We start from the raw sequence: 12,130 nt of genomic DNA, 5'->3' as shown, positions 1-12,130 counted from the left end.
GAGTCGATCATGTGCAACGACCTCGTTGTCCTCGGCTGCGCAACGCAGCATGTGAAAAGCACGCAATTCTGCAAGTCGATCGATGCACAGAGCCTTGCGTCATTCATCCGGATGCTACTCGGGACGTTGCAATCGGATTCTTTGGTAACCGCATCGTAAGCTCGAATACTGCAGACTCACGAATTCGGAGCAACTCTGCTCGCATCGAAATGCAGGGATAGCCCTTCCTCTCGAAACATCTCTGCCAGACAGATGCCTGATGGTGATCAAGCCGGTAGAGTCGGCATTCTCCTGAATCGCTCAAGGAATGTACGCCGAACCATGGGATTGTGGCCCGCGATCGATCTGCCGAGTGTCTTGAGTCGCTCCGAGCAATGTGGGCGATCGCGCTGCGGATCGTCAGGATGTGGCCTGTATTTCTCAAGACAAGGGATACGTCATGGCACTTGTGCAAGCTCTTTGGCTCAACACTCACAGTCCTGGTGAAGAGGTGTTGAGCTGCAACTTGAGCATATTCGAATCGCAGTGACGTGATTCTTCATGTCAAGCACGAAGACAACCTTGCGCATCAGCCGGCGACTGGTGCCTGTCACCGATGCATTGTCTGACCGGTACCGTCTGCGTTGAACAACCGAGTCCTTGTCTCTCGCCTCACTCATTTTCGTACGTTGCACAAAGCATTCTTGCACTTCGCAGCCGTAAGATCACAAGCCCGGAGCAGAATTAGCGATGGCGGCTCCCGCGAGATACCACAGAGGTCCGATGCCATCCATGTCCAGTATCTTCACTCAGATGTGGCCGCCAAAACCAGGCTTCACTGAAAGAGACATTCCTGATCTGCAAGGCAAAGTGCGTCCATGTCGTTGAGTGAGGTCAAGCTAAAGCCGAGCTAACCGCTAGTAGGTCTATATCGTCACGGGTGGGAGCAGCGGAGTGGGCAGAGAAGTGGTGCGTATTCTCTATGGGCGGAACGCCAAAGTGTAAGCCTTTTACAACACCCCGATCGTCTTCGCGGTAATTGACACTCACTGACCTTTTCCTGTAGATACATTGGCGCCCGGTCAGAAGAACGAGCCGACCAGGCCATCAAGCACGCACAGGATAGCTCTCCAGACTCCAGAGGCGCGCTGCACTTCCTGCACATGGACTTTACCGATTTAAAGACGGTTCAGTCAGCGGTGAAAAGCTTCGAGACTCGAGAGAAGCAATTGCACGCGCTGTTCAACAACGCCGGCGTCCAATCCGCTGACAAAAATGCCTCTCAAACGGTCCAAGGATGGGAGCTTCATTTTGGTGTAAATTGCCTGGCGCCATTCCTCCTGACCCATCTCCTGACTCCGGTTATGCTGAGGACCGCGGAAGCGGACCAGGATGTTCGTGTGGTTTGGGTCTGCTCGCTGTCGGTCGAGATGCTCGGGGAAAAGTCTCGTGGAATATCTTCCGACTACCTCGAATACTACTCCAGTTTGACCGCGCTGGAGCGCTACGGTGTTTCCAAGGCGGGAAGTTGGCTCCACGGTGTAGAGATGGCGCGAAGATTTCCTCAAATCATCAGCATCCCTTGCAATCCGGGACACCTCAAATCGGACTTGTACCGGGAGCAGAACAAATGCCTTCAGGGTGCGCTGAATATGGCGGTTCTGTATCCTCCGATTTATGGTGCACTCACGGAGCTTGTTGCGGGTACGTCGACTACAGTGCGCGGAGAGGACAGCGGTCGTTGGATGATTCCGTGGGGAAGATGGGGCCAGATTCGGCCTGATCTCATCGATGCGACCAGAGCTCAGTCCGAGGGAGGAAATGGACATGCGAGGCAGTTCTGGGACTGGTGCTTTGAGCAGGTCGCGCCGTATGCAGGGTGAGAACGTGGTCCTGCTGCTTCGATTATCATGAAAGGTATTCGGTCTTGTCAATCCTCACCAAGCCAATGCCAAATTTCTTGCGGTGAAGTCCCTCGCGTCCGAGACGTTGATCAGTGGCGCATCGACATCAGAAGGCTGCTCTTGACATACATGTCCGCTCGGAAAGGCCGATGCTACGAGCTACATAGACTAACATCACCGCGTTCGAGGAGAGGACGTCGCCCGTTTTCGCTACCTCTGCCGCCAAGCTCGGCCCGATAATACCCGAAGTAGACTACTTTCTACTGTAGACTGACTACAGTAGAAATACAGACTTGCAGTAGATTTGCTTACTCTCTTTCATTACTTCTGCCGCCAGACTTCTTGGACTATCGTATTGATTCCCTCTGTCTACTGAGTCCTCCCTGTAGCGACAACAGAACCAGCTCTTACCATCCCAGGGCCCATCATAGCTCACCTCGACCATCTAACGGCACCGTCGTGCGCTGCGCTTAGGCCAGCTCTCCACTAGACGATACACGACTCAGTCTCGTCGGCGCAGTGCGAGGTCATACATGTACACTCCCGCCCTGCGAATATGCGGCATCTGCAAGGAAAAGCCAAAACCCCGAAGAGTCTACCGACCTCGCCGATCCAATTGAGATGTCAGAATCTGTCGATAACTGCCCGAGAAGAGCAGCGATATGGTTTCGTCTCGACAAGCTTCTGTGCTGTGCATCGGACTTTCAACATGGAAGCAGCGGCATAGTGTTCCGGCCTCAAGGATCAGGCTTAAAGACTGTCGACAGGGGAAAAGTGTGCCGGAAACCGAGCATCGAGCATCGTCATGATCACGAAACCTTGAAGCACCAGGATGCGAGGTCACCACCATATCGACAGTCTCGCGGGTTGAACCCATCTGGAGGGGAGCTTTTGGTATAACTTAAGAACCATTGTCACGCACGCGCTTCTTAAAAATCTTCAGCTACACCACCAACAGCCTCAACTACCATACCAAACGAAGAACGAAAATGTCCCAAGAACCAATCGCAATCGTGGGCATTGCTTGCCGATTTGCTGGCGATGTTGATACTCCTTCAAAATTGTGGAAGTTGCTACAGGACCCGCACGACCTCCGTCAGGAAATACCCAAGACCAGGTTCAACACCGAGGGTTTCTACCACCGCAACCATGCCTATCACGGTCATACCAACGTCAAGCACTCCTATCTTCTCTCCCAAGATCCCGCAGCATTTGATGCCGAGTTTTTCGGTGTCAATCCCCACGAAGCTCGATCTATGGATCCACAACAACGACTCACCCTAGAGACCGTGTATGAGGCAATCGAGGTAAGAGTTGCAGACTGAAAGAAACGATTCCTCGCTAGAGCTGCCTCGGGCCTCAGTCGATGCGAAGCCATGGCTAATTTGTTGATTTCCGAATCCGCAGGCAGCTGGATTGACCATGGAGGCACTATCAGGAAGCGACACTTGCGTGTACGCTGGGTCAATGACTGCTGACTACGATGCCATGGGAACTCGTGATCTTGATCAGCTGCCTACGTATGCTGCGGTTGGCACGTCCCGTGCCATATTGTCGAATCGAATCTCGTATTTCTTCAACTGGACTGGTGCCTCCGTCACGGTCGATACAGCTTGTTCGTCCTCGCTGGTCGCTCTCCATAGCGCTGTTCAAGCCCTACGTTCGGGAGACTCGGCTACTGGTGTCGTGTGCGGATCGAATCTGATTCTGGGACCGGAATGTTTCATCATAGAGAGCAATGTCAAAATGCTGTCGCCAGACGGATTGAGTCGTATGTGGGACAAGGTAAGTGTCATTTTGGATGATCTTGGCTGCCCACTCTATAAGCCCGCTGACTGGAACGACTCAAGGACGCCAATGGCTACGCCCGCGGTGAAGGGCTCGCAGCCCTCGTCATCAAACCTCTGAGCGCTGCATTGAGGGATAACGATCACATCGACTGCATCATTCGCGAGACTGGTCTGAATCAAGACGGCCACACTCCAGGTCTGACGATGCCCAGCCCTCACTCCCAGCGAGAGTTGATCCGCAGGACGTACGCAAAAGCCGGACTGGACTTGAGTAAGCAAAGTGATCGACCGCAGTATTTCGAGGCCCATGGCACGGGTACGCCCGCTGGTGGTGAGTATTCAAAGACCTACGCTATAAGGATCACCTGAGCTGACTGTCCTCAGACCCGGTGGAAGCGGAAGCAATCCACTCTGCGTTCCACCAGGGTTCCAACACGCAGCCACTGTATGTCGGCTCCATAAAGACTGTGCTTGGCCACACCGAAGGAACAGCTGGACTCGCTGGTATTATTAAAACCGCTCTTGCATTGCAGAACTCGTGCATCCCTCCAAATCTCCACTTCAACGAGCTGAATCCTTCGATCCAGCCGTTCTATCAGAATCTCAAAGTGCTCCGGAGCCGTGCCGACTGGCCACAGCTGGAACCTGGCCAAGCGCGCCGCGCAAGCGTCAATAGCTTCGGCTTTGGAGGCACCAATGCTCACGCCATCCTTGAGGGCTATGAAAATGAACTCGCAGATGCACATGCTGGTTCAAACGTCAGTAGTACCGTGTTTGCTCCCTTCGTATTCTCGGCTGGTTCCGACAAAGCACTCAGAAATAACATCGAAGCCTACATCGAATACCTGGGCGGGAACTTGGATTGCAATGCTTCTGATCTGGCATATACTCTGCGCGACAGACGTTCGCTTCTACAATACCGGCTCGCTATTCCCGCACCTGACTGTGCAGCGCTGAAAGAGAAGCTCATCAACTTCATCGCAGGTAACAGCTCCGCTGGTGAAGAGGGTATCGTTCGATCGCTTTCCAAGGTTGGCAGTGAGCGGTCGAAAGTCCTCGGAGTCTTCACTGGACAAGGAGCACAGTACGCCGCCATGGGAGCTGAGCTCATTCGTGCCTCCCCATTTGCCCGTCAGACCATCAAGGATTTGGAATCTGTCCTACAGAACCTCCCCAAAGAAGACAGGCCGTCTTGGTCGCTCGAGAACGAACTTTTGGCGACAGAACCTCAGTCACGCATAGGGGAAAGTGCACTGTCGCAACCCTTGAACACCGCCATACAGATCATGCTTGTGGATATTTTGCATGCTGCTGGGGTGAATTTCGACACCGTCATTGGGCACAGCAGCGGCGAGATTGCAGCTGCTTACGCAGCTGGATTCTTGTCTGCAAGAGACGCCATGTGCATATCTTACTATCGTGGCGTTTGCTGCCAATATGCTGAAAGTCCGAACGGAAACGTGGCCGGGGCTATGCTCGCCGTCGGTACCACGATGGACGATGCCGTGGAACTGTGCCAGGACGAGACGTTTGCTGGCCGCATATCCCTGGCCGCAGTCAATTCTCCATCTAGCGTCACCATCTCTGGAGATTCAGACGCCATCGAAGAACTCGCCATCATCTTGGAAGATGAGAAAAAGTTTCAGCGTCGGCTTCGCGTAGATAAAGCATACCATTCTCTTCACATGAGAAGCTGTGCCGAGGAGTACAGAAAGAGCATGCTGCGGGCAGGAGTTTCAGTCATCAAATCATCGCAAGCTCGCCCTTGCCAATGGTTCTCGAGCGTATACGACGGACAGCTGGTGGACGAAAGCCTCCAGATTGACGGCGATTACTGGCTCAAGAACTTGACGCAGCCAGTGTTGTTTTCGTCGGCCCTGTCTGCGGCAATCCAATCATCCGACTATGATGCTACCCTGGAGGTCGGACCACATCCAGCTCTGGAAGCTCCGGCAACGCAGACCATGCAAGAAGTGCTGTCGAAGTCGATACCGTACAGTGGCACGCTTCGACGCAAGGAAAATGCCGTGCTCAGCTTGTCAGCTACGCTCGGTTTTCTCTGGTCCCGTCTGGACCGAAGGGGAGTCAATCTTGACTCTTTCGAAAAGCAGATGACTGGAAATGAGGCACCCAAAAACAGACTTTTGACGGGACTCCCTCGGTATCAGTGGAACCACGATACCAAATACTGGAGTGAGTCGCGTAGATCGCAACACCTCCGCTCACGATCTGAGCCGGTCCACCCACTGCTCGGCCACATTTCGCCCGACAGCAGTTCCCATTCTCATGCTGTGCGCTGGAAGCACGTCTTGAAACCGAGCGAGATGCCGTGGCTGAATGGGCATGCTGTCCAAAATCAGATCGTATTTCCGGCAGCAGGCTACATCTCCACGGCAATCGAGGCTGTCCGTTCTTTGGCGAAGGGCGAGGCCATCCAACTCATCGGCCTTGATCACTTCGTAATACACCAAGCAGTACCTTTCACGAGCGCTGACGATAGCGTCGAGGTTCTGGTGGACTTTTCGCAAATCACCCGATCGCATGACAAGCTGGAAATGACGGCAAATTTCTCTTACAGCGCTGCACTTGGTGACACGACTAGTCTGTCTCTAGTTGCGACAGCCGCGGTAAAGGTCCATTTTGCGGAGCCGTTGGTAGACCTCTTCGCAGAACGTCAGCCGGAGCCCCCACATATGATCGATGTGAAGCCACAGCGAATGTATGACTGGCTTGCTAGCCTTGAGTACAACTTTTCCGAACCTTTTGGCGGTCTTACCAAACTCCGGCGCCAGCTGGGACTTTCGCGGTGCACAGGAAAGTTGGCACCAAGAGATATCGATACCGCAGGACTTTTGCTCCATCCAGCGGACCTTGACGCCGCTTTCCAAGCCATGAATCTTGCCTTCAGTTATCCGGGTGATGAACAGATCCGGCATTTGCATCTGCCAACAACTATCTCGAAGATCCTCGTCAATCCTGCTGCTTTGGAAGCAGCACACAGCCCTGGTGATCGGGTTGGAACCGACTGCTTCGACGTCGACGCCACGTGGAATCCGTCCGATCCCTTGACTCCCACAGCTGGCTTCTCGGGCAACGCTCGCCTGTATTTCGATCAGGGCGAGTCGCCGTGCGCTGCAGTTCAGATTGATGACATTGTCCTTCGGCCTATCGGTGATGCCAACGATGAGCGAAAGATCTATCACGGCCTCGACTATGTACCCACACGGCTGGATGGCATGGTGGCTGCCGAGAATATCACAATCACTGATCACATTCTCGAGATTCAAGAAATGGTTCATCGAATCATTCATTTCTACGCCCGGCAGGTCAACGACGAGGTGCCCTCCAGCTCTTCTTTGAGAGCAGCAGGGACTATCACCGGCCACTACCTCAACTTTTGCCAGCGTATCGTGGCCGACCTAAAGCAGGGCACGAGCAAATGGGCCAAGTCGGAATGGATGAGCGACACGAAAGAAGGTGTCATGGAGGCTCTCCACCAGCTCGGGTAAGTAACTGTGAACACTGTAACGCGCTTGCTGACAATCATGTAGTCCTGATTTTGAGAACGTTGCGGATATCAAGTTAGTTCTCCTCGTTGGTGAGACTATGCCTCGGGTACTCCGCGGTGAGGCGGACATGCTTGAAGAAATGCGTCTTTCTGGACTACTGGACACCTTCTATAGATACGGCGCTGGCCTTTATCAAGCCACCCAGTGGCTGACAGCTGTCCTCAAGCAAATCACGGATCGCTCTCCGCATCTGCGCATGGTCGAACTCGGCGCCGGGACGGCAGCCGCATCCAAAGACATTCTGGAAATGTTGGGACGCAACTTTGACCACTACACACTCACCGACATCTCTTCCAGCTTTGCGGAGGGTGCGCTAGAGTCGCTCGCTTCTTGGGGTGATCGTGTCTCCTTCAAGACTTGCAACGTAGAGGTGGACCCAGTTGAGCAGGGATTTGTGGAAGGCGAATACGATGTAGCCATTGCCAGTCAGATCCTCCACGCCACGACCAGCCTCGACGAGTCAGTGCGCAACGTCCGCCGCTTGTTGAAACCTGGAGGATGGCTACTCATAGGCGAGTGCGGCCCCGATGGTGGAGGGGCAATTGTCGGCTCCTTCATCTTCGGCGCGCTCCCTGGCTGGTGGAACGGAGTCCACGAAGGCAGAGCTCTGTCTCCGTTCGCATCGTTCTCTGCGTGGGACGAGATTCTACAACGGAATGGATTCGCCGGCATCGAGGTCAGGACCCCCGAACCCAGTGCGCAAGCGTTCGGAATTGTCACCATCGCGGCGCAGGCAGTGGACCCTCGCGTGTCCATTATGAGGGCACCTCTCTCGTCGCCAGCCAACTTGGACGTGGACGAGATCCTCATCATAGGTGGTCAGACCGAAGTCACGGCCCAAGTCATTGATCACATGAAAAAGCTGTTTTCCGGGATGGGGACTCGGGTCATACTCTACGACAGAATCGAGGACTTGGATTCTCATATCGAAAAGCCAGAAGCTGCGATAATTAGCCTGGCGGACGTGGACGATGCCGTCTTCGAGAACATGACGCCTGACCGCTGGACAAAGTTTCAGCAGCTCTTCACAGGTCACAAACACCTCCTGTGGGTAACATTGGGCCGACTGAAAGACAATGTGTACAGCAACATGACTGTCGGATTTGGCCGCGCAGCAGTCAACGAGGAAGCGGAGTTGCGGTTGCAGCATGTCGACTTTGCCAACGTCTCTCATATGGAAGCCAATCGCATTGCGGAGATGTTCGTCCGGTTCACAAATCGGAGCCTGACAGCTGGTAGCAGCAAGAACGAGCTTCTACATACCGATGAGAGGGAATACGTCGTCGACGAGCAAGGTCGCGAACTGGTACCACGCCTTTCCCATCAAACGAAATCGAATGACCGCCTCCGATCAGTACGCCGAGCTGTCACATACAAGACGGATCTACGTAGTCAGAACGTATCTTTGGAGCAGAACTCGAGCGGGCGCTTCCTCCGCCAACTCTCCCGATTCGACCAGACAAAATTCCAATGTATCGACGGGTGAGTAGCGCATTCGCCCAGATCGTACTCGTTATGCAGACCACACTGACATAATTCACGCAGGAACGACTTTATTGAGCTTTCCACGACATGCTCCATGCTTTTCGCGATACGAACGGCGTTTGGATACCATTCACTCGTCATGGGAACTGATAATAAAGGCCAGAAACATCTGGCACTCACTGACTCCGTGTCTTCCATCCTGAAAGTCAACATCCGATGCACGGCACGGGTAGAGGGTACAGACCTGGACGATCACGCACTTTTGTACTCAGTCGCGATCCGACTGATTACTTCCACCATATTCGAAGCGACGTGTGCCGGACAGCGGGTGATCATTCACGATGCACCCACGGATATGACCGCAACCATCATTGCGGAAGCGCAAGAGCGAGGCGTGCAGCTAATATTCACTACGGCTCGGAAAAACGAAGCGCTACAGTCAGCTGTTCGTCCCGCGCGATACGTACAGCTGCAACCATATGCCGGGGCCGCGGACGTTGTCTCGGCGCTTGATACAAAGGTTGCGACCTTGATCGACCTCTCTCGCTCGGCCAGTCCGCTGTCGACTACGTTGAGAGCCGTGCTGCCCGCCACCTGTCGCATAGAGAGCTGGCGTACGATGATAGCCCCTGCCTCCGTCAGCAACGGCAGTTCCGACTCGTTCAAAGACCGGCATCGACGGTTTCCATCGGACTATCTGCGGACGCCTGGGCCGGAAACGCATGATGCACAGTATGCAGAGCTCAATTGCATTACAGTGGGCGAGGCGACCGGACCCAACCAAGAGAATTTGGAAATGACCGAACTTGCGATTGTGGACTGGACCAAGGAGTCATCTCTTCCAGCCCGTGTTTGCCGACTGGATGCATCTCCCATGTTCAAGCCCGACCAGACCTACTGGCTCTGCGGTCTATCTGGTGCGCTCGGAATCTCTCTCTGCGACTGGATGATCACTCGGGGTGTCCGTAACATGGTCATTAGCAGCCGCAACCCGCGACTGGACCAGCGCTGGGTTGACAATCATCGTCTCAAAGGCGCTACCATCAAAATCATGTCTTGGTAAGACCGGGTCCCTTCTCGTAGAAGCGGAGAGTATTAGAGCTAATGTGTACTACAGTGATGTGACAGATGAGGTGGCACTTCGCAAAGTCCATCAGGATATCGTTGAGGCACTTCCACCTATTGCCGGTGTTGTGAGCGCGGCGATGGTATTGCGTGATGTCGCAGTGTGCAACATGCAGTACGATCAGCTCCAGGATGTCATACGACCAAAGGTGCTGGGCTCCATTCACCTGGACAGGATATTCTGGGACGACAATCTCGATTTCTTCATCGCCTTGTCGTCGACGAATGCGATTTGTGGCAACCCTGGACAAGCGAACTATACGGCAGCTAACATGGGCATGGCAGGCGTTGCCGCACGACGCCGCCATCGAGGTCTGCGCGCTAGCGTTGCGCATGTCGGTGCCATTATTGGCGTGGGATATGTGACTGACTCTATCGAGCGTCTTGAACAAACGGTGTCGATGACAAACATGATCCATGTCAGCGAGCAGGAAGTTCATCAGATGTTTGCCGAAGTCATCGAGGGTGGCTTTGCAGATTCTGCGGTGCCCCAAGAACTGGTCATGGGTCTGAAGGAAGTCTCTCGCTCGGAGCCTGGCCAGTCCAAATGGGCCAACGACCCCAAATTCTGTCGCCTGGTACTACCAGCCTCAGCTAGCGAAGACGCTCGGGGCACGGGCGGAACCGCAGAGGAATCGGTGGCCAAGAAACTCGAAGGCTGCAAAACCCGTGAAGAGGTGCATCAGGCTCTCAAGCAAGCGTTTGCAGCACAAATGCGCAAGATTTTGTTCATCAAGCTCTCTGATGATGAGGTCATGGAAAGCGTCAGTAGCACATTGGGACTGGACTCGCTCATCGCCGTGGATATCCGATCGTGGATCATGAAGACGTTCAGCGTCAACATTCCAGTATTGCAGATCATGTCCGCGGATGCACGCATTTCGGATATTGTTGCCACGACTCTGCAAGCTCTCCCAACTCGTATGACTCCGCTGCTCGAGCAAGACGAAGCAACAGCGAGCAGTGGAGGGAGTGAGTCGGCGGCTGACAGCGACGCCATAAAGAGTGACCAGAGGAGTCGCAGTTCCGCCACGACACCGCCGCCGGAAGGCCCTTCACCGGCCAAGGTCCACGCTACCTCTGCCTCTTATTGGGACGAGGAAGCTCTTGCACCTCAGGGAGTTTCTATGCGTGACGATGTTCCGGCACCACGACAGATCCCCGAAGTTGTCCTCCTCACAGGCTCGACTGGTCTACTGGGTCACCACCTACTGAACGCTCTTCTCGAACAAAGTTCCATCCGAAGGGTTATCTGCATTGGAATTCGACGACTCACGGAACGACTTGCGGCAGCGGAGCTTCCAGCCGGCAACGACCGCATCGAATACCACGAGGGTGATCTCGCGGTACCTGGCTTCGGCCTCAGCGAGACGGAACAAGCTCGAATCTTTGATGATGTGGATGCCATCATCCACAACGGCGCCGATACGTCCCACATGAAGTCTTATGCCCAGGTCCGCGATGCGAATGTCGAGTCTACACGTCGGCTGATCCGCCTGGCCGCTTCGCGACGGGTTCCATTCCACTACATCTCGTCCGCCGGGGTCGCACTCGCCAGCGACGTCAGTCCATTCCCGTCCATACGGGCGAACGGGACATCCGAGAAATTGGAAGAGCTGTCTCGTCACGGCTCCCAGGGTTACATGTGCAGCAAATGGGTGTGCGAGCGCATGCTCGAAAATGCTCATGAACAGTACCAGCTTCCGGTCTGCATCCAGCGGCCATCGACCATCATCCGCTCCGGCGACGATGCAACGACTCCTCGTGCAAGTTTCGATTGGGTCAACACCTTGCTCCAATACGCACACAAGATCCGCGCGGCGCCGCAGGTACGGCACAACCAGGGCGCCTTGGACCTGGTCAGTGTCGAGACTTGCTGCAACGACATCATCGCGGGCTTGAACACTGTCCACAACGGCGTCAAATATCAGAACAACGTCGGCGATATTGTGATCCCCATGTCGAAGCTGAGCGATCTAGCGATGGAAGAGGGTCATGCTGAGCCTTATGTCAAACTCCCGTGGGAAGAATGGTCTAAGAAAGCCATCGATGCCGGGCTACATCCCGCGGTTGCGACGTTGATCGAGCATATCGACGAACCAGGCGCGCCCTCGTATCCGGCACTGGCCCGGGCGGAGGGCAAGGAGTAGACGCTGTATCGGGCTACTTTGTTTCGTTACGATGTTGATGGTCCGCCGAGGCGGTGCTCAAAACGGTCTCGCACATGTCGTGGTCAAGCTACTGTGTTAACTTTTCAAGCTCTGGTGCATTGAGACCG

General features: G+C 54.5%; 2 protein-coding genes across 2 annotated transcripts; both read left to right on the top strand.

The window, feature by feature from the left end:
• Positions 1 to 771: 771 nt before the first annotated feature.
• Positions 772 to 1,862, top strand: MYCGRDRAFT_34531 (uncharacterized protein; the record flags this gene model as incomplete). The annotated part of the gene is made up of 3 exons (XM_003856864.1): positions 772 to 849; positions 904 to 980; positions 1,046 to 1,862. The coding sequence occupies 3 exons, from the start codon at positions 772 to 774 to the stop codon at positions 1,860 to 1,862; spliced, it is 972 nt and encodes a 323-aa protein (XP_003856912.1).
• Positions 1,863 to 2,872: 1,010 nt separating this feature from the next.
• Positions 2,873 to 12,002, top strand: PKS10 (polyketide synthase; the record flags this gene model as incomplete). The annotated part of the gene is made up of 8 exons (XM_003856865.1): positions 2,873 to 3,190; positions 3,291 to 3,668; positions 3,734 to 4,004; positions 4,076 to 7,178; positions 7,225 to 8,724; positions 8,788 to 9,377; positions 9,486 to 9,786; positions 9,845 to 12,002. 8 exons carry the CDS (start codon positions 2,873 to 2,875, stop codon positions 12,000 to 12,002), a joined length of 8,619 nt encoding a protein of 2,872 aa, XP_003856913.1.
• Between the last annotated feature and the right edge of the window lie 128 nt (positions 12,003 to 12,130).

This window comes from Zymoseptoria tritici, chromosome 1 (genome assembly GCF_000219625.1).
Source record: "Zymoseptoria tritici IPO323 chromosome 1, whole genome shotgun sequence".
NCBI classification, from domain to species: domain Eukaryota; kingdom Fungi; phylum Ascomycota; class Dothideomycetes; order Mycosphaerellales; family Mycosphaerellaceae; genus Zymoseptoria; species Zymoseptoria tritici.
Note: the sequence above shows the minus strand (reverse complement) of the source record. Positions and strands in the feature narration are given on the sequence as shown.